Genomic DNA, 27,604 nt, shown 5'->3' with positions numbered 1-27,604 from the left:
TTCCCTCCCTGGCAAGAGTTGAGCTGCAGTTACGCTGGTCCACAAGAGATGTAGCGGTGGAAGCTAGTGGGGTTGGCGCGCCAGTAGTGACGGGAGGAGGTTCAAGCTTCGAGGAATTTAAAAAGATAAAGGCGTTAGTGCCGGAAAGATCTCCGACGCAGAGTTTACAGGAGTACCTGAAGCAACACTGGCAGATGGTAATGACCTGCACCCAAGACAACCAAGAGCGACTGATGTGGCTACCCCGTGCCACTGGGCAAGCATTAGGCCCAGAGGAATCAGCCGAAGAACATTACAAAAGACTGATCTTGGAGGACTTCGACGATGAGGACACCAAGATAGAAAATGCACGAGGGAAACTAGACCAAGGACAGACCCTGTCACAGGTGTGGCATGTTTTGAGTAATGCAATCCCCGTAGGTAGGAATGTTCAGGCGCTCAGAAGGCTAATGAAGGGCCGTAAGGGTGAGATGGATTTTGTCACCCTGGATCCTGCAAACAGCACACAGGAACAGATAAGGGAGGTGGTGAAAAAGTGGGACCTCAAGAGGAAGTTTGAGGAACAGAGGCGGGCCGAAGAGGGTCAACGTACTCAACAGAAGGCTGCCGCCCCAAAACCCCCACCAAACCCACAGGGTCAGCAAAGGAAGACAGATCAGTGACCTAACTTCCAAGGTCCTTCCAAGAACGCCACGAGCAGCCGACCGACCGACCAGAGACCGGCAAAAGGGGATTCTACGAATAAGAGGCCTGGATATGTGCCATTCGAGGAGTTTAGGAAATTAATGGCAGAACAAAAGGACGCCCTCCGACTCACCCGCCAGCAGGCGGCTGCGGTAGGGAAGAAGGAGTAATGGACCCGACAGCTCAAGTCACCCTGGAGCATGCTTACCGGGTCAAGGATAAGATCTACACCCAGGTCGATGGAGCTCCGTATTTGGTGGCTGAGGTGTCGATGACACGGAGGGCTCTGAGTCCTAAAGGGAGGCTGAAGGTGCAGTTGGCGGATGCCTTCATCGCTGAAGTCCCCTAAGGCATTTGGAGGGGGATTATATGGATCCTGGGGGCCTATGACTTGGTAACCATCACCGACTTAGAAGGATTACATCAGAAGCCACATAATCGCGGGAAGGTGGAGGAACGCCTGAAGATTCTGCAGGCGCGTCTAGTCAAGTTACCTGCGATCGAGGACCAGGCCGGAGGGGCCTGGTACAAACCGGTTAATGTTCCAGAGGTGAGACAGCAGAAAATACAGGAGAGTGATCTTTCTCTAGAAGGGAAGCAGCGGTTGAGGGAGATCATCTCCAAAGCAAAGGTAGCAAGATTTAAAAATGACCGTGGCGATCTAGGAGCCAAATACATCCATACCATAGAAGGGGGAGTACATCCACCAGCTCGACAATACCCTTTGAATCCAGAAGCAGTAAGAGAGATGGACCTTATAGTGAGAGAGTTATTAATATTGGGGGTGATTCATCAGGAATTAAACCCGATTACCAACAGCCCGATACAGGCAGTAAAAAAGCCAAAGTCCTCGGGAGGAGGCTGGTGACCTTCAAGGCTCTGAATAGAAGAACTGTAGCTAACAGAGCAAGCCTTATTAAGCCGCAAGGGACGCTAAAGACCTTAAAGTTGAAACCCTTTAAATCTTGTATAGACTTGGCAAATGGATTTTTCTCTCTTTGGCTGGCACGAGGATCACAGGGAAAGACAGCCTTCACCCACAAGGGAAGATCCTACGTGTGGAAGAGGCTTCCACAAGGCTACAAAAACTCTTCCAATGTTTTCCAGGCAGCAGTTATGGATGTAGTTGATGGACTAGAGGCTACTATTTATATAGACGATGTGTTCATCGCAGATGACACGGAGGAGCAGCACTTGGACAGATTACAAAAGGTCGTGGAACGGCTAACAGCTGCAGGACTCAAGCTGAACTTGAAAAAGTGTCAGTTTGGGCGGAAGCGAGTGGACTATCTGGGATTCCAGGTGTCGACGATTTGGGACTATCTGAAGTGTATAGAAAGAAGATCGAACAGATAGAACCTCCGTCGTCACTGAATGAACTGCAAAGAGTGTTAGGACTATGCAACTATGTGAGAGACTATGTTCCAGGGTATCAGAGGTATGCTAAACCCCTGTATGCCAAACTAAAGAAACCAGATGAGACTGCAGCATGGAATTGGACAGCGGCTGATCAAAGCAACTTGGAGGAGCTAAGGCAAGCAATCCAAGGGGCTCTGAGACTTGAACCCCGAAGTCCAATGGCAAGGCTGGTTGCAGAGATAAGCTGCGATGAGGATAGTGCTACGGTAAAGGTGAGCAATGAGGGTGGTGGATTAGTCACCTTATGGAGTTACGCTCTGACTTCGGTGGAAGTGAAGTTTCCCCCTGAAGAGAAGGAGCTTGCGGCACTTGCATGGTACTGGAGCTCCTTGAAGGATTTGGCGCAAGGCCAGGGAATCCGAGTCATCACCGAAAGCCAAGTACACGTTTCCTCAGAAAAGCCACAATTGAAAGCACTAAAGCAACCAACGCCAGATGGGGCCAGTGGGAAGACATCCTACTAGACCCGGATCTTGAAATTGGACCACTACAACCGGGAGTTCCAAAAGCTACAACAGCCAAGAAAACACCTCAAGAAGATTATGAGTGGACTCTTTTCACAGATGGGTCAAGGAAAGGACTTGATGACACTGCGTACTGGGTATTTATTCTTAAGCTGAAAGGTAAGGAACAGACCCGCCAGCGAGGGAAAGCATCCAGCAGCGCGCAGGCTGGGGAAGTGACAGCAGTGTTGGAAGGACTGTTAGAGCTAGAAAAGAGGAAGATTAAGTGAGCAAGAATAATAACAGACAGTTATTATTGTGCTCAAGCGTTAAAAGAAGATCTGACCATTTGGGAAGAAAATGGATATGAGACAGCGAAAGGGAAAAAGGTAGCCCATGAAGATTGGTGGAAGAAAATTGCAGAGCTACGAATGAACATGGAATTGGAGGTTGTACACATGTTAAAGAAGGAGCTCACTGGCGAGGAAACGAAGAAGTGGATCGTTTCATCCAGATGAGAAAAATTGTCTTTGTCGGGATCAAGAAATGGGACAACACACCTCAGGGTAAGCTTGTCCCAAAAGACTGTGTGAAGGGGGTGACGGAAGCAGTGCACGAGGCACTAGGCCATGCTGGAGCTGACCCGACGCGCAGGGAGCTGGAGAAACAGCAGCTATGGATTACAGTACGAGAAATCCGGCGTGTTCTCAAGGACTGTGTTGAGTGTGGTCGGTACAACGCAGGTCGGCGAGGGCAGCGCATGGGAGGACTCACCATCAAGAGCACCATTCCTTGGGGGTCAATTTGTATGGATGTAGCAGGACCCTTGGGGATAACAGGTATGAAAGGAGAAAAATATCTGTTAGTGCTGCTGGACTCTATGTCAGGATATGTTGCCGTGAAACCTGTGCGCCAAGCAAATGGTTCCAGTGTAGTTAGCATGCTGGCTCAGGCATGTTGCTATCTGGGAATACCAAAGGAGCTAAGAACGGACAATGGAACGCACTTTCGAAATGCTAAGGTGGACCAGTGGTGTCAGGAGAATGGGGTGATGAGAGTGTATTCGCCACCATATACACCGCAGGCCAACGGAGTAGTCGAGCGAACCACTGGACTGGTGAAGAGCTGGATTGGTAAGAATGCTAACGGTAAAGAATGGAGTACAAAAGTCCTGACGCTGGTCAAGACCCTGAATGACAGGCATCGGCAAGGGTGGCCCTCGCCAGCAGAGGAGTTGAATCAACGCCCCTTCACGTCACAAGAGGCGGGTAGGAGCTCAGATGACAAGGGGCCGTCCCCCGATGACAAGATGTCACTGCAGGTTGGACAGCGAGTATGGATTAAAGCACAGACTCACCCAGCAGGAGCAGCTGTGAAAGCAAAGTACGACAAGACTGACATAGTGACTGAGATCTTGGACCGAAACACGGTTCGGTTGAAGAAGTCAGGAATCCAAGGGGTAGAGCAGCTGAAACCAGTTCCTGATTAGGTGACCTAGGAGCTAAAACCATGGCCAGTAGCACACCTTGCCTACCACCCTATGTCAGACTAGCTACCACTGCATGAAAAGTGGGGTTTTTGACAGTTTCTTGTATGTAATATTGACGCGCGCCTTGAGCTCTAGGGCTCTCAGCAGGAAGCTTTGGTCAGAACAGTAAACTGTAGGAAACTGCCGTGGACTCTCTGTGTCAGTGCTCCCTCAGCTCCCCCCTCTCCTCAGGTCTAGGGCAGGCTCTCATATGTAAAGGAGGTTTCTGTGAGTCATACAAATGCAAATCCACTACTCACCAGGGGTCACCAGTACTCACCAGTGGTCTACCCCTCCCAAGTTGTAACCAACATATTTTTATTTCTACAGCGAAACATTCAAACAAGACTAAACTCACAAGAAATCAGTCTAATTTATACATTTGAATTATCTAGTTGGAAATATACTTTTGGAAGTTTTCATCTTTTGTCCCTTTTTCCAATAAGGCTGTGAGCTTCTGTCTGTGAGCCTTTGTCATGGAGTTTTTTGTGAACCCTGAACTTTAGTGGACTGAGGGAGATAAACAAAGGCTATAACTTGATTTTGGTGACACTACAAGCATTATTTTCATTGAAAAGCATACTCAGTTTTCAGTCTAATTCACTGTAACAAAAAGTCTGTCACACCATCATCCTCTTCTGTGCAGTGGCTTCCCAGCTAGCATTGAACATTCAGACAACATCCCATGAACGCTGCCATAAACGTTCAGTGAATGTTCACATGCATTAATGACATTAAAGACTACCAAGGCAGATGTAATAAGAAAACATATAAAACATAAACTTTTATTTTGCTATACATGGATGTACATAAGAGATATCAGCAAAACCTTCATGAGAAAAATGTAAATGTAAAAGGTAAAAAAAAAAAAAAAAAAAAGGAAAAATTTTAATGCAACAGTCACCTTCTCAGTTGTCCTGCTTAAACAGACAGTGGATATGTGTACAACACATCTTCCACCTCATAGGGGGTCGTTTTGACTGTTGGGTTTTCTCTGTATTATTGTAGGGTCTTTACCCATAATACAAAGGGCCTTGAGGCGACTGTTTGTTGTGATTTGACGCTATATAAATAAAACTGAATTCACTTGAAATGAAATGAATTCCGTGTGGCAGCTTCCTCGTCTGTGATTGGACAATACAGATCACGTGCGGGATCACGCTGAAGGCCTGCAGGACCAAAGGAAATCAGCGCCGTCGTTCTCTTTCGTTCAAACTGAATGGCGTTCTTTGTCTACGCTGCTTTCCTGGTACAACAATGGAGGTCATCTATATTTCAACACCCCAGAAGCTCCTCGTGAAAGCGGGCCTCTCTACCGGCCAGCTTCAACCAGCCCCGCTGCAGACGAGAAGACACTGCTGGCTGCAATGAGTGGGTTATCTCCTCAGTTACTCAAGTTTGTACGAGCGCGACTGAAAGACAACATGGCGTCTATTGTGTAGAGACTCAATGCTCTGGACTCTAACAAAGAAAAGACGGCAGCACAATCCGAAAACTGCGGTAAGTCTTGGTCGTTTCTAAAACAAAAATACTAAGAGTGGAGGAATGGTCACAGTAAGCTGACAGACGTATTGTGATTTGGTTTCTTATTTTCATTTGGTTTCATCTTATAGGAAGCAGTTCCTGCACAACTCCGAATCCAATAAAAGTCGGTATGATCCTCTGCACAGGTAAGAATAGAAGAAGAAGAAGAAGAAACAGCCTTTATTGTCCCACAGAGGGGAAATTTGGGTGTAACAGCAGCCGCAGTTATTATAAATATAAATAAAGATATAATAATTTACACTATTAAGAAAAGAATATATATAAAATCAACAAACAAGATTAACCTTAATACTACTAATAATAACACTATATACAATGTACATGATGTGCCTGTGTGTTGAACCTTAACAGGCCGGACTATTTACAGTATATTATATATTATCCTACATTGTGTAGGCTATTGTGGTTTTTGTTGGGAGCAGTGATGATTATAAAGTCTTACAGCTGCTGGGAGGAAGGATCTGCGGTAACGCTCCTTTGTGCATTTAGGATGCAGCAGTCTGTCACTGAAGGAGCTCTCCAGCTCAGCAACAGTTTCATGCATGGGATGGGAGACCTTGTCCATCAGTGATGTCATTTTGGTCAGAGTCCTTCTGTCTCCCACCACCTGCACTGAGTCGAGAGGACATCCTAGGACAGAGCTGGCTTTCCTGATGAGCTTGTCTATCCTCTTCCTCTCAGCTGTAGACAAGCTGCTGCTCCAACATACTGCTGCATAGAAGATGGCTGATGCCACCACAGAGTCATAGAAGGTCTTCAGGAGTGTCCCCTGCACTCCAAAAGACCTCAGCCTTCTCAGCAGGTAGAGTCTGCTCTGACCCTTCCTGTAGAGCGCATCAGTGTTATGAGTCCAGTCCAGTTTATTGTTTAGGTGAACACCCAGGTACTTATAAGAGTCCACTATCTCAATGTCCACTCCCTGGATGTTCACCGGTGTCCGTGTGGTGGGTCTGCGCCTGCGGAAATCCACCACCAGCTCCTTGGTTTTAGCGGCGTTGATCAGGAGGTGGTTCCGCTGGCACCAGTCCACAAAGTCCTGAGTCCACTGTCTGTACTCTGAGTCATCCTCACCTGTGATGAGGCCAACTATGGCAGAGTCGTCAGAGAACTTCTGCAGATGGCAGCGTGGGGAGTTGATGGAGAAGTCTGCAGTGTAGAGGGTGAAGAGGAACGGTGCCAGCACAGTTCCCTGTGGGGCCCCCGTACTGCAGACCAGCCTGTCAGAGACACAGCCCTGTGTCCTCACGTACTGTGGGCGGTCAGTGAGGTAGTCCAGTATCCACTCGGAGATGTGGTGGTCCACTCCTGACAGTTCCAGCTTGTCTCTCAGAAGTCCTGGCTGGATGGTGTTAAAAGCACTGGAGAAATCAAAGAACATGATCCTCACAGTGCTTCCAGGCTTCTCCAGGTGGGTCAGAGCTCAGTGCAGGAGGTAGATGATGGCGTCATCCACCCCGATGCCAGGCCGGTAGGCGAACTGCAGCGGGTCCAATGAAGACGACACCATGAGGCGTAGATGGTTGAGGACCAGCCTCTCGAGGGTCTTCATTAGATGCGATGTCAGGGCTACCGGCCTGTAGCTGCTAAGATCCTTTGGATGTTTGGTCTTTGGTACCGGTACCACACAGGAGGTCTTCCACAGTTGTGGTACTTTCCCCAGCTTCAAGCTCAGGTTGAACATGTATCCCATGATGCCACACAGCTGATCTGCGCAGCACCTCAGGAGCCTGGAGCTGATGCCGTCTGGACCAGCAGCCTTTCGCACCTTGATCTTACGTAGCTCCTTCCTCACATGATGAGTTGAGAGGGACAAGATGGAGGTGGGGGATGGGGGTTGTGAGATGGAGTCCTCAGAAGTGAAGGGGGTGGGTGATGGCTGAGAGCTGAGAGGTGTGAGGTTGGCAGTCATTAAAGATGGTGGGGCTGACAGCAGGGGGTGCTGGGCTGGGGGAGGGGTGGGTGGCTGGTCAAACCTGTTAAAGAACTGGTTCAGGTTGTTAACCCACTCTAAGTCTCCCACAACCCTAGGGCTTGGTTTGTGGCCTGAAATTGAGTTCAAACTCCTCCAAACCCCACTGATGTTGCTCTGCTGTAGCTGGTCCTCCATCTTCTTCCTGTAGATGTTTTTTCCATCCCTGATTTTCCTTCTCAGATCCTTCTGCACGGCTCTCAGCTCCTCCTTATTTCCTGATCTAAAGGCTCTCTTCTTCTCCTTCAGGAGAGCCTTTATTTCAGAGTTGATCCAGGGTTTGTTATTTGAAAAACACCGTACCCTCCTGGTGGGCACAGTGTTTTCCACGCAGAAATTGATGTAATCAGTGATGCAGTCCGTGATGCTGTCGAATCAGAAACAAAGCAGCAGTATTCAATGTGTGGAGGAGAGAAGAACTTAAAATGTTTTTACTCTTATTTATTTTCACGTTTTTTTCCACAGACTGTGTTCGCCTCACAACGTGAGTGTGTTTCTAATGCGTGGACAGTGATATAATTCAATTGTGTGTAAGTATCTATTGGTGTTGTATGTTTGTGTGTGTGTGTGTGTTTTTTTTTTTGTTTTTTTTTTGCCTGAATATTGTTTATGTATGCACTGTGTTTACACTCTTCATTTACAATGTACAAAAATGTTTTCCAGCTTCTTGCAAAACCTACAGACAGTCCGCCGCAACTTCCGCTACAGTCAGCCTCACGGTCTGGAAAAGGCGACAGCCATTAAAAACTCTGCCCGGTGTCGTGCAAGAAAGAAGCCGGTAAGACGTATTGGATTGTTTTGTTGGTCTGCCATATTTGTGTAGTTAGCTTGGAAATGCAGTTTTATTTTTGGAAAATATTACTTATTGTTTTTTTTAACTTTATATAAAATCTGGCTTCTTTTGAACAATCCAAAATGTATATAAAAAGCAGTACCGGCCGTGCATTTCACACCTAGGCCTTCAGTAGTGATCCGCCTGAATCACTCCACCCTCAATAACTATTTTATGGCAATAAAAACATCTTTTTATGCAGTAATGCTGTAGAAAGAGCTGTTGCATTGCAGATTGAGAGCTCATGTAGCCAGAATAAATGCATTTACCGAAGAAACAAACCCAAGGTGCACAAGTCTCCTTTTACTGCCGCTACAGCTGCGACACACATAAAAATGCATTGATAACAACCTCATAAAATTATTATTAAAATAGAAACATTTTAGTCATCGTGACCCCGAAATGAGACTTTCTGCTTGCCCCCCTCAAAAAGACACAATCTAACAGTCTCTTTAAGATTTCCCTATTTTCCTTCACCTTTACATCGTGGAGCTCCGTGTCCCTGCGCATTTGCTCGCTCAGCTGATCCACTCTGGTGTCCCCGAATGTTTTGCTTGTAAGTGTCCGGCAGTGCTTTGGTGTCTCGCTGCTGCCTTGGTTAGGCAAGTCAAATTTACAAACCCAGTGTGGCTCCAAACACCATGTCGATCAGTGGCAAACAACACGCACTCCCAGCAATACAATTTGCAGTGTTCCTCAGGGCCTGTGAGCCAGTGGTACCGCTCGTAATTAGTGGACTGAAAGTGGCGGACAAATCCTTTTCCCGGTTGTGACAGGCTTGCTAGCTTCGGAGTTGCCCGACCTTTCTTAATGATGTCCAGCTTTTCTTGAAAAGTCCGTCTTGAAAATGGCTTTGACAATAAATCTGCAACCAAGTCCATTTCTTCTCCTCCTTCAGCCATTGTGGGTCGACAAAACAGCTATAAAATCAGCACAACTATATTTTTGCTTGTGCAGCTCACTACAGATGCAGTTTGCTAGCTCTGGCTAGTACACTGACTATCCAATCAAAGTGTATGAATATGCTGATGTTACCGTACGCATGCTAGAGGGCCTCGGTGTTGCTAACTCATAATCTGGTTGGTTGATCAAACTGTTTGATCGACACTTATTTTGTGCTACATGGCCCGCAGAACTGATTGTGAAGGCCACCAGGCAGATTTCTTTGACCCTGGCAACAAATGATGACTGAAATGTGATTGGTTAAATGCTTTAATATGAAAATACATGTCTGGAAACAGCGCGACCACAGGACAAGCTATGAAAGGAACCGTACAAACCTTTTTATTAAAAAGGTGATGCAGTGAAGGTGAAAATAATTAACATTGAATGTTTATAGTTTCAGCAGCTATAATATATTTGGACCTAAAAGATAAAAAGTGTATAAAAAGGGTGCCTCTAATAAACAATAATCCACTCTCGTGAGTCATTTCGTCACTTCGTTGAATAAATATAGTCTGTTTTTGATGCATTCCGACAATCCGTTGGCGAGAAAAAGCATTGTAAACACTGTTTGCGCACAACTGCACACACACTCTCACTTCCTGCTCAGTTTCACGCACCGAGGACGCACTGATTACGCAGGGAGTTTATGGTTTCATATGAAAACCCACCCCATAGCGCCATATACCCACGTGTCAGGAATTTTGATGGCTATACATCTGTGGTTTCGGATTTTGGGTCAGAGTCGACCAATCAGAACGATTGGACAAGATTTGGGGGCAGGTCCAGAAAAGTCATATGACACTGTCTGGTTATTATTGGCTCTGGAAAACCCATTTCATAACATGATTGGACAAATGAGGTGTCAATCCAATTCTGAAGGTCTACTCTGTCATATAAAAGCATCGTAAGGGCAAACTGCAGCGTAACTGTGACGCTATGAGGCTTCAAAGTCGGAAAACGCCACAAGGGCCCGCGGGCGGGCCGTGGCCAGTTAAAGGGTTAAGGGTTAATGACCAAAATCACTGAAGTACTTTTATCAGTGTTAAATTTTTTCAAAGTACTTGTTCATTTGTCTTTTATTCACAGGATGCAGGAGTTGGTACTTTGTCACATAACCATTGTTTCTGATGACAAAGATGGGCTGATTAAATTTTTTTGTTTGTTTTTTGCATTCAGGGTCTTATCTGCTATGTGTGCATTCAAAGTCAAGAGACTCAAACTTTCAGTGTAGTTTCCTGATTTTTCACAATATTTCATATAGTTTCATAATGACTTAATGTGTGCTCTGTGTCAACAGCTGCTGGAGGCGAGGACGAGTGTCCTGGCAGTGAAGGAGGTTGCCTTCTGGGACGGTGTCACCACTGACCTCATGTTGGATGAGGAGGATGGCGTCTCAGAGGGCGTGTCGGGCTGGATTAAGACCCCCAAGCTTCCCCAGCCAGGAGCTCAGTGACCTCTGAGCCAAACTGCAAGACAGACTAGAAGCTCACCCTAAATACAACGATGCACCATAAGTGTTTGTATGCTGGACCATGCTCTGAGAGAAAGCCACCACCACATGGCCCAGAAGTAGCAAAGCAGTATATGTCATAATGTTTTTGTTTTCTTTATATATATAGATTATATGATGTGTGTGTGTGCGTGTATGTGCATATTGCTTTATAAATAAAAGAAAAACAAATTCAAACTTGTGCCTCACAATTTTTCTCTTAATTGAATTCCTTTTAGTTGAGGTTATTAGCATGGCATGAATACAACATAACATACAAGGTATATCACAGAAATAGTAATTAAAAATAATTTTTATTACTGGGTTATTATTTATTAGGGAGGGGCTTACCCAGGCCTGTCTTTATAAAGGCCAATGGGGGACAGATCTACTAACCAATCACATGTGAATACTGAATTGTGATGTCCTTTTTTTCATCCAATGACTGAGAAGCCACGTGGGTCTTTTGCCGCTGCTTCGGCTTGCAGCGCTGCTATTCATATGTAAAGTGGAGTTGTTAACACCTCCCGCTGGCTGGCTCCCCCCGTACCTTTACCCCCCGCTGATTCTAGTGGTACGTAAACGACCATATTCGTCTCAGGCGAACGAATATGCGCTTCCCCGTATGCTGACGATAACTAGCAGCACCTGCGTCAGTATACGGAGACGGATATGTCTCTTTTCGTGCAGTGTACTGTTAAGGGGGTGGTTATCATGAGACGTAGTGCCGATGGGCTCTGGGCAGGCAGAGCCCTTGAGATGTTGGAGTTTGCCAAGGAAGGAATTCTTACAAGCGACAAAGAGTTCCTGCAGTGGAGAGAAGTTAAAAATAAATGTGTGGTGTGTTGGAGGCCCACCACCCTGGGTGTCCAGTGGGAAGGCCCAGGAAGGAATAAGCCCCTCCGGGCTGAAGCAAATCGGAGGGAATTTAGGGGGATGCATCCCAAACCAGTAAAAGTGCTGGATGGTCATTTGTGTGGACTATGCCGGCTGAATGGGTTACCCCGACTGAAGTTTTATACTCAGTGGGATTTCAGAGGAGGAAAAGTAGACTGCAGAGAGTGTACATGCCAGTGGGATGGTGAACGGCTCCACCCATTTGGCAACTGCAAGCTGCAGCAAGAGAGTGGACGTCTGCTGCAGGTCGCCACCGCAGAAGGATGGCAGATGAGGAAATTCCTGGACCCTCTGCAGCCCTTCACAACCGCAGCATTGGAAGGAGGAGAACGAGGGGAGAGCGGGAGTGACCCGCTCAGTTCCCCTGATCCTGGCTCGCTAGAAACCGAGGGCCCTTCTGCACCGCCCCTGCCACCGGAACCCTTATCGGTGAAAGGGCGAGGGAAGGGAGTGGTGAGACATCCCGAGCAAGAACAGATGTGGAAGGAAGCGATTAAGAGAGGATGGCCTTACAGTCCGGCCCGGACGGAGATCCATGAGCCACCGCCATCAATGGAGCAGGTAAATATGGTGTTTCAAGTGCAAAGGGACCCTGATGACCCAGGATACTCCCCTACCTCAAAAGATCTGAGAGAAGATCAACGGGAGATGGCGGAGAAACAGGGCTGGACCGGGCCATGGGAGCTGACCACTTGGGGTCGTCTCATGGAGGAGGTTTACTCTGATCCCTCCCTGCCAGTCCAAGACTTGGAACCAATTCCAAGAGAGGCTGGGGCAAGGAGCACCAACCTATTCTACGGTACCACAAGCCTGGATGCATGGGGCCACCAGGTGGCGCAAGTCAAAGAGAAGAGTAAGGAGTATGTGGTGACGCCAGAATTTCAAGGTGCACAACTGCGATGGTGACCACCCTTGGCCGTTGATGAGACCACTCATGATAGCACGGCTGTGGTGGGACCCATCAGGACATCTGCATTCACCATGACCAAAGGTAACAATGGTTCCTCTGTCACCTGGAGAAAGGGGGAGGAGCTACTGGCTGTGATTAAGACGCTGAGCACTGCAAGGCCTGAACCCATTCATCACCTGAGGCCTTGAGAAGTGAGTAGCATGGCTAGAAAAACTCTACTCTGTCCCGCAAAATGGATTATTCTTAAAACTATTGTCGGCTTTCTGGGACTTTCTGCTATTTTGATGTTTTTGTATTTTCATGGAAATGGACTCTGGGAGAGTGATCATGTACGGATCAGCTTCGCTTCCACTAGGAGGTATACCCAAACTTGTTGGAGCATCACAAAGGAGATAGTCACAATAAGGAATTTCTCCTTGTTTTGGGATGAAGATGAAGTGGACAACTGCACTGAAGCGGTGTCCTCTTTTAATGTTTCGGTACTATTGCAGTTTTTTGACTACCATAGAGGCGAAGGAGGGGGAGTAATTGAGGCGATCAACTTTCAGGGTGAGACATTGCTTTAGCATGGCATTCTCCCCCAACAAAATAAGACCCGTATGATGCAAGCTAATTGGATTCAAGTGGACGGACAGAACCCATATTGGTACTATACGCAGGCATGTGTCAAAGGAAGGAAGATAACCTACTGGGCTGAAGAGGTAACTCTGCCAGCTCACAATTTTCAGCAGCAATGTCGTGCAACGATCCCGAAGCCGGAGGTGTTTTGGGGAAAATTGAACCTGACTTGTGACATGCAGACTCAACTTGAAGGGCATGAAGATAACACCAGGAAGTTCCCCGCGGCTCACGGGAATAACTATGCAACAGCCAGCAACCCTACCCCTATGGCTGAAGTAGGGAAAAAGCCACAACTGGTCCAGAAAAGGCCTCCCCAAGTTTCAGAAGCTGACCAGAAAAGAATGAGGAAATGCATGGAGGAGAAAGTCTTCAAACTTGATCCTTGTTACTGGAGTTTGGGGCCTATAGTATGTAAAAAACAGCACTATCTGTCCAGAGCCAGGCCGAGGAAAAGACTCAGGGAGCCTGGGGTAATGACTGGTTCGGGAGAGGGACGAGAAGGAAGGGAGATCCACCCGACTCTGGGGGGATCTGGATTGACGACTGGCTGAATCAGAGTCTACCGTGGGTATGGAAGAAAGGAATAACCCATCTGAGAGCAACTACTGACACCGTGACACAGCCCAATCAACTAGGAGGCCCAGAAGGGACGGAAATGTATGTCCAGAAAATCCCAACGCCTGAGGAATTATGGTCTGCCCCATCAGGAGACTTTGAAAAAATTGATAGGTGTGTTCTCCAAAAAATGGCGGCTGATCTTGACGGGAAAGACTACTCAAAAGGTGAAGGAACAGTGTCACAATATTAGACATCGCAGAGGTGTGACATTACCCAAGTAGGAGTGTGGGACGAGGGATTCTGAAATTCTCCTCCTCCTCCTCCTCACACAGTGCTGAATTTGTCCTGGTGTCTCATCAGGGGTGGAGAGCCTCTGTCCCATCAGCTCTCCCTCAAAGAGCGCACAGATGATCTGCAGCAGTGGCTTTCTCAGCCTGTCCTCACTCTGGACACTTGCAGTTCTCACACAAAGGGAATCAAATGTGTGTTAAGCTGCAGGATTAAATCACTGTTTGGACTCATAAATACATGTGCAGACTTTGTATTTTTACTCAGAAAGACAAAAGCAGAGAGAGGGTGGTATAAAGCTCTGCAGAAACACACTCAGAGAAGGAGGATTTCCACACTGACTGCCTGTCTCACTGTTAGGGCTTCTAAATAAGACGAGAGACAAATTAAATCCAGTATCTGCTGGACTGGACAAATGTTTGGCTCCTGTCAATAAACCACCTTTCTTTGAGCTGAACGAGTGAACCGTCTGCTCATTTCTCCCTAAAACAAAGGTTAAAGGTCGTTGGGCACAATAAGTGAGCTAACATTAACATCAGTGTGATGAATCCAGGACTTCCAAAGTGCAAACAGCTTCACCCTCGGTGGACGGTTCCTCTGCTGATTGTAGCCACAGTCAAAAGCATGAATTCTAGCAGCAGGTTGTTCAGCATTGAGAACGTTCTCTGTAGAACTTCACCTTTAAAAGTGAAGCCATGAGGTTCCTTGAAGGAACAACACAACTTTTCAAGTGTTTGTAGTTTTTATTATAAAGTTTTAATGTGAAAAATTCAGAATTTTTCTCAGGATTTTCTCTTGTGTTTGTTTGAAGCTGCATCCTGTTGGCTTCAGCTGTTTGGAGTTTCCATGTTATAAACTTGTACATTGAAGCTTCTTCAGCTCTGATTATGAAACACTGAATGATTTCAAGCTTTGTCTAATAAACTCCCATCAGAGTGGATGTTAGTGCGCTCGTGCTACGCTGTGACAGAGTGTGACAGTCCACCCACATTCACCTGTGACACACCTGCACCTGCATTCATTCTGAGCAGATTTCAGCTCAACACTTCCTGTTTGATGTTCAATCCATCAGACACGCCCTCTGCAGCTGTTTGTATGTACTGCTCCCTCACAAAGAAACTGCAGCAAATCAAATGTCATCAGCTTTATTTTCACTTTATATTTAGGAGCATTTCACACATTTATTCACAAAACTAAACTTTATTTCAACACAATGTGATGTTGTTAACAGTGGTACAATATTAATGATTTCAAGCTCAAACTTTGTCTAATAAACTCACATCTTTGATTCTTTATACAGATTGGAGCTCTGTGGTTTGTCAGAGATCAGCTGTGATTATCTGGCAGCAGCTCTGAAGTCCAACCCCTCCCATCTGAGACAGCTGGACCTGAGCTACAACGAGCTGCAGGATTCAAGAGTGAAGCATCTGTGTGGTTTTCTGGAGAGTCCACGATGTGTTCTTGAAACTCTGAGGTCAGTCTCCATGTTTTAGTTGTGCTGAGATGAATCTGATGTGAAACACTAAACTGCAGACATAAGGCTGATATTATACTGATCCACACTGAGGATCTTCATGGTAAAGTCTGTGTTCTTCTTCTCTGCTTTAGTCCATTGACTGTAGCAGAACAATGTTGACATTTCAAAGCTTCAAAGAAGAAGAAAAATCCTCCACTGGATAATTCACTGTGAAACTCTCAAACACTTCATTCCACCTTAAAGTCTGTCTGACACTGAAATCCAAACCAAAATGGCTGTTTGCTTTACAGACAGCAGTCCAACACAAAACAGACACACAACATCCAAAACACAGTCCAACATCCAAATGTCCTCCACTGCCACCATGAATGATGGCAAAGAGAAGGAGGAACACTCTGACATTCAGGGTTAGAATGAGCTTCATAAAGCAGACTGTGAAGATCAAAGCTGCATTAGAGAGCTGACATTCATCAATTAGTGGACACAAGTGGACAGATATCATCTGAAGCACTTCAAAGGCTTTAAATCAGCACATTTCTCTGCATTCTTTCTTCTTTGGAACTTTATTGGTAACTTTGATGAAGGGAACAGCGTGGTACACCTGAACAGGTGAGCAGTCCATCACAGAGAAGCACACACTCTCACATCCACACCTACAGCCAATTTAGAAGCACCAATGAACCTAAGCAGCATTTCATTGGACTGTGGGAGAACATCCAAAGTCCACAGAAAGGCCCAGCTGACCAAGAAGCTCCAACCTAGAACCTTCTTGCTTTAAGGCCATAGTGCTAACCACTTTTCCCAATTTCAGGACAAATCCTGCATTTTCCTGTTCCTGTCTACAGGGCAGCTACACTAACACTTTCTCATCAAACACTGCCACCTAGTGGAGGAAGTTTCACTGCAGTCTGAACATTACAATTAGTTCCTCTAACATGGAGGTGGTGGGGGCCACAGGGTGGTGTGGGTGGGAGGTTAGGTCCAGACTATTTCTTTGGAGCCTGGAGACAGACTGGTCACAGCAGCTAACACACTGATCAAGGACTGGGCCATGATGGGACTCCACAGCATCCAGAAGACTCCTGATTCCAGAGTCATCAGCATCCTGAAGGACCAATCCTGATCTCTGATTGCTCTGACACTCATTAGTATATCAGAGAGATCACAGAGGTGGAAGCTCACAGAATGAAGACGAGGGTTCAAATCCCTCTCCAAGTGCTGATGTTCCACAGTCCTGTGTGGATCAATGACTGAGCTACAGGGAAAAACCAGCTGTGATGGAAGAAGATCCCAGCAGCCATTAACACTGCATAATGTTCCTGAAACATAAAATAATATCTGTGGCATTAATTTTCCCCTCTTTACTGTTACTGCTGCCAAATGATCAGGTACCTTTTCATGAACATGTAGCTGGATCCCAGGGGGCTCAGGGGCTGCATCCTTCTAAAGCCGTGAAGGTCGGAAGTGAACGGTCGTTAAACGGGACGGTCCGGCCTACGGAGGCCGCTCAGGTTGCCTAGCAACCATGTCATCAGCTGTGAGAGCGTCTCGTTCAGCATCGTTTGACAGAGATGAACGTGAAAATCTCCATTTGATCTCATTAGTGTGAATTTTGCTGAGATGAAACTGAGATGTTTGATTGGTCTGTGATGTCTCTGAGGCTGAGAGACCACGGGCCTGTAAACACAACACTGTCATGTTATTACAGTTAGCTAATGTCCTTCATCAGACACTTTGGCAGCTTTTTCCACCTTTGAAAACTCCCACTTTGATGGTCAAAGGATTCGAACATGTCCTAAAACGATGGATTTGAAGGAGCTCTTTAAACGGTTGTAGCGCTCCTTCACAGAGAGACAACAGCCTGTCTGTCCTCCCCCTGTTCTTACCTCCATCTCTCAGCTGCTGCTGGCTGCTCCTCCTCCTCCTCCTCTTCCTCACACAGTGCTGAATTTGTCCTGGTGTCTCATCAGGGGTGGAGAGCCTCTGTCCCATCAGCTCTCCCTCAAAGAGCCCACAGATGATCTGCAGCAGTGGCTTTCTCAGCCTGTCCTCACTCTGGACACTTGCAGTTCTCACACAAAGGGAATCAAATGTGTGTTAAGCTGCAGGATTAAATCACTGCTTGGACTCATAAATACATGTGCAGACTTTGTATTTTCACTCAGAAAGACCAAAGCAGAGAGAGGGTGGTATAAAGCTCTGCAGAAACACACTCAGAGAAGGAGGATTTCCACACTGACTGCCTGTCTCACTGTTAGGGCTTCTAAATAAGACGAGAGACAAATTAAATCCAGTATCTGCTGGACTGGACAAATGTTTGGCTCCTGTCAATAAACCACCTTTCTTTGAGCTGAACGAGTGAACCGTCTGCTCATTTCTCCCTAAAACAAAGGTTAAAGGTCGTTGGGCACAATAAGTGAGCTAACATTAACATCAGTGTGATGAATCCAGGACTTCCAAAGTGCAAACAGCTTCACCCTCGGTGGACGGTTCCTCTGCTGATTGTAGCCACAGTCAAAAGCATGAATTCTAGCAGCAGGTTGTTCAGCATTGAGAACGTTCTCTGCAGAACTTCACCTTTAAAAGTGAAGCCATGAGGTTCCTTGAAGGAACAACACGACTTTTCAAGTGTTTGTAGTTTTTTATTATAAATTTTTAATGTGAAAAATTCAGAATTTTTCTCAGGATTTTCTCTTGTGTTTGTTTGAAGCTGCATCCTGTTGGTTTCAGCTGTTTGGAGTTTCCATGTTATAAACTTGTACATTGTGAAGCTTCTTCAGCTCTGATTATGAAACACTGAATGATTTCAAACTTTGTCTAATAAACTCCCATCAGAGTGGATGTTAGTGCGCTCGTGCTACGCTGTGACAGAGTGTGACAGTCCACCCACATTCACCTGTGACACACCTGCACCTGCATTCATTCTGAGCAGATTTCAGCTCAACACTTCCTGTTTGATGTTCAATCCATCAGACACGCCCTCTGCAGCTGTTTGTATGTACTGCTCCCTCACAAAGAAACTGCAGCAAATCAAATGTCATCAGCTTTATTTTCACTTTATATTTAGGAGCATTTCACACATTTATTCACAAAACTAAACTTTATTTCAACACAATGTGATGTTGTTAACAGTGGTACAATATTAATGATTTCAAGCTCAAACTTTGTCTAATAAACTCACATTTTTGATTCTTTATACAGATTGGAGTGCTGTGGTTTGTCAGAGGTCAGCTGTGATTATCTGGCAGCAGCTCTGAAGTCCAACCCCTCCCATCTGAGAGAGCTGGACCTGAGCTCTAACAAGCTGCAGGATTCAGGAGTGAAGCATCTGTGTGGTTTTCTGGAGAGTCCACGATGTGTTCTTGAAACTCTGAGGTCAGTCTCCATGTTTTAGTTGTGCTGAGATGAATCTGATGTGAAACACTAAACTGCAGACATAAGGCTGATATTATACTGATCCACACTGAGGATCTTCATGGTAAAGTCTGTGTTCTTCTTCTCTGCTTTAGTCCATTGACTGTAGCAGAACAATGTTGACATTTCAAAGCTTCAAAGAAGAAGAAAAATCCTCCACTGGATAATTCACTGTGAAACTCTCAAACACTTCATTCCACCTTAAAGTCTGTCTGACACTGAAATCCAAACCAAAATGGCCGTTTGCTTTACAGACAGCAGTCCAACACAAAACAGACACACAACATCCAAAACACAGTCCAACATCCAAATGTCCTCCACTGCCACCATGAATGATGGCAAAGAGAAGGAGGAACACTCTGACATTCAGGGTTAGAATGAGCTTCATAAAGCAGACTGTGAAGATCAAAGCTGCATTAGAGAGCTGACATTCATCAATTAGTGGACACAAGTGGACAGATATCATCTGAAGCACTTCAAAGGCTTTAAATCAGCACATTTCTCTGCATTCTTTCTTCTTTGGAACTTTATTGGTAACTTTGATGAAGGGAACAGCGTGGTACACCTGAACAGGTGAGCAGTCCATCACAGAGAAGCACACACTCTCACATCCACACCTACAGCCAATTTAGAAGCACCAATGAACCTAAGCAGCATTTCATTGGACTGTGGGAGAACATCCAAAGTCCACAGAAAGGCCCAGCTGACCAAGAAGCTCCAACCTAGAACCTTCTTGCTTTAAGGCCATAGTGCTAACCACTTTTCCCAATTTCAGGACAAATCCTGCATTTTCCTGTTCCTGCCTACAGGGCAGCTACACTAACACTTTCTCATCAAACACTGCCACCTAGTGGAGGAAGTTTCACTGCAGTCTGAACATTACAATTAGTTCCTCTAATGTGGAGGTGGAGGTGGTGGGGGCCACAGGGTGGTGTGGGTGGGAGGTTAGGTCCAGACTATTTCTTTGGAGCCTGGAGACAGACTGGTCACAGCAGCTAACACACTGATCAAGGACTGGGCCATGATGGGACTCCACAGCATCCAGAAGACTCCTGATTCCAGAGTCATCAGCATCCTGAAGGACCAATCCTGATCTCTGATTGCTCTGACACTCATTAGTATATCAGAGAGATCACAGAGGTGGAAGCTCACAGAATGAAGACGAGGGTTCAAATCCCTCTCCAAGTGCTGATGTTCCACAGTCCTGTGTGGATCAATGACTGAGCTACAGGGAAAAACCAGCTGTGATGGAAGAAGATCCCAGCAGCCATTAACACTGCATAATGTCCCTGAAACATAAAATAATATCTGTGGCATTAATTTTCCCCTCTTTACTGTTACTGCTGCCAAATGATCAGGTACCTTTTCATGAACATGTAGCTGGATCCCAGGGGGCTCGGGGGCTGCATCCTTCTAAAGCCGTGAAGGTCGGAAGTGAACGGCCGTTAAACGGGACGGTCCAGCCTACGGAGGCCGCTCAGGTTGCCTAGCAACCATGTCATCAGCTGTGAGAGCGTCTCATTCAGCATCGTTTGACAGAGATGAACGTGAAAATCTCCATTTGATCTCATTAGTGTGAATTTTGCTGAGATGAAACTGAGATGTTTGATTGGTCTGTGATGTCTCTGAGGCTGAGAGACCACGGGCCTGTAAACACAACACTGTCATGTTATTACAGTTAGCTAATGTCCTTCATCAGACACTTTGGCAGCTTTTTCCACCTTTGAAAACTCCCATTTGATGGTCAAAGGATTCGAACATGTCCTAAAACGATGGATTTGAAGGAGCTCTTTAAACGGTTGTAGCGCTCCTTCACAGAGAGACAACAGCCTGTCTGTCCTCCCCCTGTTCTTACCTCCATCTCTCAGCTGCTGCTGGCTGCTCCTCCTCCTCCTCCTCTTCCTCACACAGTGCTGAATTTGTCCTGGTGTCTCATCAGGGGTGGAGAGCCTCTGTCCCATCAGCTCTCCCTCAAAGAGCCCACAGATGATCTGCAGCAGTGGCTTTCTCAGCCTGTCCTCACTCTGGACACTTGCAGTTCTCACACAAAGGGAATCAAATGTGTGTTAAGCTGCAGGATTAAATCACTGCTTGGACTCATAAATACATGTGCAGACTTTGTATTTTCACTCAGAAAGACCAAAGCAGAGAGAGGGTGGTATAAAGCTCTGCAGAAACACACTCAGAGAAGGAGGATTTCCACACTGACTGCCTGTCTCACTGTTAGGGCTTCTAAATAAGACGAGAGACAAATTAAATCCAGTATCTGCTGGACTGGACAAATGTTTGGCTCCTGTCAATAAACCACCTTTCTTTGAGCTGAACGAGTGAACCGTCTGCTCATTTCTCCCTAAAACAAAGGTTAAAGGTCGTTGGGCACAATAAGTGAGCTAACATTAACATCAGTGTGATGAATCCAGGACTTCCAAAGTGCAAACAGCTTCACCCTCGGTGGACGGTTCCTCTGCTGATTGTAGCCACAGTCAAAAGCATGAATTCTAGCAGCAGGTTGTTCAGCATTGAGAACGTTCTCTGCAGAACTTCACCTTTAAAAGTGAAGCCATGAGGTTCCTTGAAGGAACAACACGACTTTTCAAGTGTTTATAATAAAAACTACAAAGTTTTAATGTGAAAAATTCAGAATTTTTCTCAGAATTTTCTCTTGTGTTTGTTTGAAGCTGCATCCTGTTGGCTTCAGCTGTTTGGAGTTTCCATGTTATAAACTTGTACATTGTGAAGCTTCTTCAGCTCTGATTATGAAACACTGAATGATTTCAAACTTTGTCTAATAAACTCCCATCAGAGTGGATGTTAGTGCGCTCGTGCTACGCTGTGACAGAGTGTGACAGTCCACCCACATTCACCTGTGACACACCTGCACCTGCATTCATTCTGAGCAGATTTCAGCTCAACACTTCCTGTTTGATGTTCAATCCATCAGACACGCCCTCTGCAGCTGTTTGTATGTACTGCTCCCTCACAAAGAAACTGCAGCAAATCAAATGTCATCAGCTTTATTTTCACTTTATATTTAGGAGCATTTCACACATTTATTCACAAAACTAAACTTTATTCCAACACAATGTGATGTTGTTAACAGTCGTACAATATTAATGATTTCAAGCTCAAACTTTGTCTAATAAACTCACATCTTTGATTCTTTATACAGATTGAGGGACTGTGGTTTGTCAGAGATCAGCTGTGATTATCTGGCAGCAGCTCTGAAGTCCAACCCCTCCCATCTGAGAGAGCTGGACCTGAGTAACGACTACAGGTCCTCAACCTCCAACAACTACCTGCAGGATTCAGGAGTGAAGCATCTGTGTGGTTTTCTGGAGAGTCCACGATGTGTTCTTGAAACTCTGAGGTCAGTCTCCATGTTTTAGTTGTGCTGAGATGAATCTGATGTGAAACACTAAACTGCAGACATAAGGCTGATATTATACTGATCCACACTGAGGATCTTCATGGTAAAGTCTGGTTTCTTCTTCTCTGCTTTAGTCCATTGACTGTAGCAGAACAATGTTGACATTTCAAAGCTTCAAAGAAGAAGAAAAATCCTCCACTGGATAATTCACTGTGAAACTCTCAAACACTTCATTCCACCTTAAAGTCTGTCTGACACTGAAATCCAAACCAAAATGGCCGTTTGCTTTACAGACAGCAGTCCAACACAAAACAGACACACAACATCCAAAACACAGTCCAACATCCAAATGTCCTCCACTGCCACCATGAATGATGGCAAAGAGAAGGAGGAACACTCTGACATTCAGGGTTAGAATGAGCTTCATAAAGCAGACTGTGAAGATCAAAGCTGCATTAGAGAGCTGACATTCATCAATTAGTGGACACAAGTGGACAGATATCATCTGAAGCACTTCAAAGGCTTTAAATCAGCACATTTCTCTGCATTCTTTCTTCTTTGGAACTTTATTGGTAACTTTGATGAAGGGAACAGCGTGGTACACCTGAACAGGTGAGCAGTCCATCACAGAGAAGCACACACTCTCACATCCACACCTACAGCCAATTTAGAAGCACCAATGAACCTAAGCAGCATTTCATTGGACTGTGGGAGAACATCCAAAGTCCACAGAAAGGCCCAGCTGACCAAGAAGCTCCAACCTAGAACCTTCTTGCTTTAAGGCCATAGTGCTAACCACTTTTCCCAATTTCAGGACAAATCCTGCATTTTCCTGTTCCTGCCTACAGGGCAGCTACACTAACACTTTCTCATCAAACACTGCCACCTAGTGGAGGAAGTTTCACTGCAGTCTGAACATTACAAGTAGTTCCTCTAACGTGGAGCTGGTGGTGGGGGCCACAGGGTGGTGTGGGTGGGAGTTCGGTCCAGACTATTTATTTGGAGCCTGGAGACAGACTGGTCACAGCAGCTGACACACTGATCAAGGACTGGGCCATGATGGGACTCCACAGCATCCAGAAGACTCCTGATTCCAGAGTCATCAGCATCCTGAAGGACCGATCCTGATCTCTGATTGCTCTGACACTCATTAGTATATCAGAGAGATCACAGAGGTGGAAGCTCACAGCCCTGAGGGGATCCAGTAGAAGATGAGAGCCTACTGGACAGCTTCCATGAACCTGGACCCTCTGAGATGTGTTTGTTCCAAAGTCACTGAGCTAAAATCCACATTAAAATGAGCTCAGAGCCTGTGTGCAGTAAGATGTGTCTGTTGTTCCAAGGAGGAAAATGTCTGAAAATCTCCCCCCACTCAGTTCCTCACCAACACTTCCATCATTTCCCTCCCAAAGCATCAGGACCAGGGCTTTTTCTCTTTGTGATCCCACTAAGAGATTTACACACAAACACCTCATCAGTGTGAAGCTTAGAGCCTACCACCCCTTTCCTAAAATCAGAAGCTCTTCATTGAAATCAATGAGATCAAAGCTGGAATCAAATGAGTCTGACTCTGCTGCTGATTCAGGATCAGATTTATCAGGAAAAAATGCCCTTTTGTCCTTGTTCTGCATCCCCACCATGGACTTCATTCCTTTCCAAGCCAGCCTTGAGTGTCCTTTATTCAGCTCATCCTCTGCTTTCCTTTTAGACCTGATTTTAGCTGCTTTATCTCTCTTTGAACAAGTTTCTGTGCCTCAATCTTTGGATTCTCTCCCTCAGAACAAGACAGCTTCTTCTGACTGAGAACATGTTTCAGTGATTTACTGATCCAGGGCTCGTTATTGGGGAAAATAGTTCCTGTTTTCACAGGAATCCCCATTTTGGGGCCAAAGAAATGGAAGTAGAAATAGATGATCTGAGTCAGAACATGAGCCTTTAAACAGTCCCAGTGGGTGCAGTCAGAGCAGTCCCTCAGTTCCAGTATAGAGTCTTTGGTCCAGACTGGAACAACTGTGTGCTCAGTTTGACCTCTCTTCAGTACTGAGATCTGACAGAGCCAGAGGGGCATCACATCAGATTTAGAAGCTCCCCTCATGGAGCCAGAACACATGTCCAACACTGAGTCTGTCTTGTTGGACCAACTGGAAGAAATGATTGAAGGACTTAGTCCTAGAACAGAGATTCAAATGTCCAAAATCAAAGTGGCTGCATCGGGCAGATAGTCTGAAAACTCTGCACAGTTTGGATTCCTGTTTGAAGCTGCATCCTGTTGGCTTCAGCTGTTTGGAGTTTTTCTAAACTTCTCCATTCTGAACCTTCTTCAGCTCTGATTATGACACACTGAATGATTTCAAACTTTGTCTAATAAACTCACATCTTTGATTCTTTATACAGATTGTGGGAGTGTGGTTTGTCAGAGATCAGCTGTGATTATCTGGCAGCAGCTCTGAAGTCCAACCCCTCCCATCTGAGAGAGCTGGACCTGAGGAGAAACAACCTGCAGCATCCAGATGTGAAGCAGCTGTCTGATCTTGACGAGAGTCCACACTGCAGACTGGAGACACTGCAGTAAGTAGAGGGTTGGAGTGAGTCCATGCTGCTCTCAGCAGTATTGTACTAAACACAGTTAGTATGAAAGCAAAGATCCAGTGTTTCCTGTAAAGCTGCAGCCTTCTCAGTGGCTGCTTTCCTCAGTGAAGCTGTGAGAGGAGGATGGTGACAGGCTTCAGGATTGGACACAAACACTTCCTGTTTGGGCCTTTTTGCTCTAACAAACACTGGCTGACTCTGGGAGCTTTTAGCTCACCATAGTAACGGCTCCTGGAAAGCTCACATGCTCTGATGCAGCATCAGTTCATTGTCAGCAGCCAATCAGCTCTCTGAACAAAGCAGCATGCAGACATTTTCCCAACATGGACCAATGACTGCATTCATTTTCCAGCTTAAAGGAGTGAAGGAAACAGTCTGTAGGTGATGAAGAACTTTGTGAGAGCAGATGTTTGGATGGAGTTCCTCCAGTTAACAGCTGGAACCATTACATGAGGGACTGAAACATCTCCTATGAATTGTTGGGGTTGTTGTTGGGGTTCCTAAAGAGCTCAGAGTGGACAGACCAAGGTTATTAGAGTTCACGAGACTCCAAACTAAAACTAGGAGGGAAAAACATTTGGATGAACTTCAATCCAAATCCAAAGTGAAACAACAATGAGTACTAGTACAGTCCCAGGACTGAAGGCCCTGCTGCTCTTTATACTGGATGTGCTGCATCACTGACTGACAGCTGATGAAGAGTCTCTGGAAACACTCATTTATCTCCTCTGCTCTTTCTTCTTCTCTCTGCAGGTGGAGGTAAACAGGACGGTGTGTGTGCTGAGAGAGGAGGAGCTGTGTCCTGATGATCCAGAGAGGTTGAAGCAGCAGCAGCTTGTGTGCAGAGACGCTCTGACTGGGCCATGTTACTGGGAGGTGGAGTGGAGAGGAGAGCTTCATCCAGCAGTGACTGACAGAGGAATGAGAAGAAGTGCAGATGACTGTCAGTGCTGCAGAGTGAACTGCTCTGAGAACAGCTCCACTGTCAGACACAATGTAGAGTCCACCATCATCCCTGTGTGTCCCTGTGGATCTGCCAGAGGATCATCAGTGGATCTGGATGCTCTGCTGCTGCTCTGTCCTTCTACACAGTCTCTGCAGAGTCTCTGTCTGACACTGGCTTCAGCTTTTCAGGCTTCATTCTGGATCACAGTCAGGAGAACATCACCTGGAAAGGCCTCCAACAACATCTCCATCATAGACACAATGTTTTTAGGACTTACACATCAGGTTTTGGTGCTTGGAGATCAAATATGTGCCCATCTATAAGTTTCAGTGTTTTCCTTAAAGTAGTTTTTCATATATTAGCAGAACATTAATATTGATACCAACCATCTGTCTCACCTGCTTCATTTATATCGTCCATCAGGTCAGAATTGTTCAGCACATGAAAAAAGTGTGAAAATCTGCACACTGGTAGATTTTTTTCTGCTTTTTCACATAATAACAGGAAACATGTGATCTGAACCCTGCTGGGGGGGGGCTGCTGTATGTCTGCAATCATTTTAAATAAAGACATCTAGTGGTTCAGTGGGAGAACTGCAGCAGGTGGAGGTGTGTTTGTGGTTGGAGATGATCCTTGAATCATGTGACCTCAGTGGGCGGAGCCTACACTGCTTAATGTTTCATATGGATACTAATGATCAATAAATGTGCTGATTGAATCAAAGGAATGACTCGGACTGAATCTGTTCCTGCTTTTCTCTCATGTGGATCCTCCAGCTTCTGCCATCTTCCTCTCATTAGTCTCTCAGCACAGCAGCTTTCCCATCAAAGCTCACTTTTCCTGCTCCGACCGCTCCACATTATCCAGCTGCTGCTGCTTACCTGTAACAGGCCTTTAAAGGAGCCTCGGACACACCTGGAAACACAGATCAGCGATGTGAGACAAAATGAACAACAGCCGGGAGAACAGACCTGAGCTTCTCGTCTGTGACTGAAAGCTTTGAATCAGACTCATTTTAATGAAGTCCTTCTGCGTTAAACTGGGCAGAGATGCAGCTTTTCCCACTAATGTTAAAGGTCAGGATTAGTGGAGCTGAGCTGCAGCACTATGAAAGCCACAGTGAGCACACTTGATGTGATGAATGCTTTTGTCTGCAGACACTGATGCTCCCGTCTAACCTCAGAGTGAACTGCAGCAGGAAGCTGATCTTCTTCCTGCTTTGCTGCAGCCTGAGACATTCACAGCAAACAGCTGCTCCGATGTTGCTCCGGCTTCTCAGCTGAACCGCTCTGGTGTGTGTGGAAGTTATTTGTAAAGATGGAATCAGAGCTGAAAACATGAATATCTGAGGCATCTTTGACCCTGCTGGAGGAGTCAGGGATGCAGTGCCTTTGGATGACTCCGTCCTCTGGCTGCCTGATGCCTCACAGCAGCTGCTGTTAACCTCCCTATGGCCAGAACAGCAGCAGAGCATGAGGCTTTTCTGTGCTCCACCCCACTGCCTGAGGCAACACTGCCTGAGTAGGTTCTCCATCCTGAATGAATCCCGTCCTCAGAGGTGTTCCCGCCCCTCCGGAGCTCATGAGCAGCCACTGGGAGGCTCAAACCAATGATGTCATCAAAGGAGGACAGAAATGCAGCAGCAGCTCCTCCATCCTTTGATTCTGCTCGGTCTCCTTCTCC

The 27,604-nt window shown here is 46.0% G+C and overlaps 1 protein-coding gene across 6 annotated transcripts in view; it reads left to right on the top strand.

Moving 5' to 3' along the window:
* LOC115799961 (NACHT, LRR and PYD domains-containing protein 12-like) overlaps positions 1-26,645 on the top strand; it is an 80,856-nt gene extending 54,211 nt beyond the window's left edge. For 2 of the 6 annotated variants that reach the window (XM_030757256.1, XM_030757255.1), the window contains 3 exons: positions 22,189-22,386; positions 24,781-24,954; positions 25,729-26,645. In XM_030757256.1, coding sequence (XP_030613116.1) covers positions 22,189-22,386; positions 24,781-24,954; positions 25,729-25,738 — 382 coding nt within the window. In that variant the 3' untranslated portion in view covers positions 25,739-26,645. Of the gene's footprint in view, positions 1-15,428; positions 15,603-18,806; positions 18,981-22,188; positions 22,387-24,780; positions 24,955-25,728 lie in introns of all 6 variants that reach the window. The other 4 variants (XR_004021627.1, XM_030757252.1, XM_030757253.1 and 1 more) reach the window with 4 other exon arrangements.
* The last annotated feature ends 959 nt before the right edge of the window (positions 26,646-27,604 follow it).

Source organism: Archocentrus centrarchus, chromosome 20 (genome assembly GCF_007364275.1).
Source record: "Archocentrus centrarchus isolate MPI-CPG fArcCen1 chromosome 20, fArcCen1, whole genome shotgun sequence".
In the NCBI taxonomy this organism is placed as follows: domain Eukaryota; kingdom Metazoa; phylum Chordata; class Actinopteri; order Cichliformes; family Cichlidae; genus Archocentrus; species Archocentrus centrarchus.
This window is presented reverse-complemented; position numbering and strand designations above follow the sequence as displayed.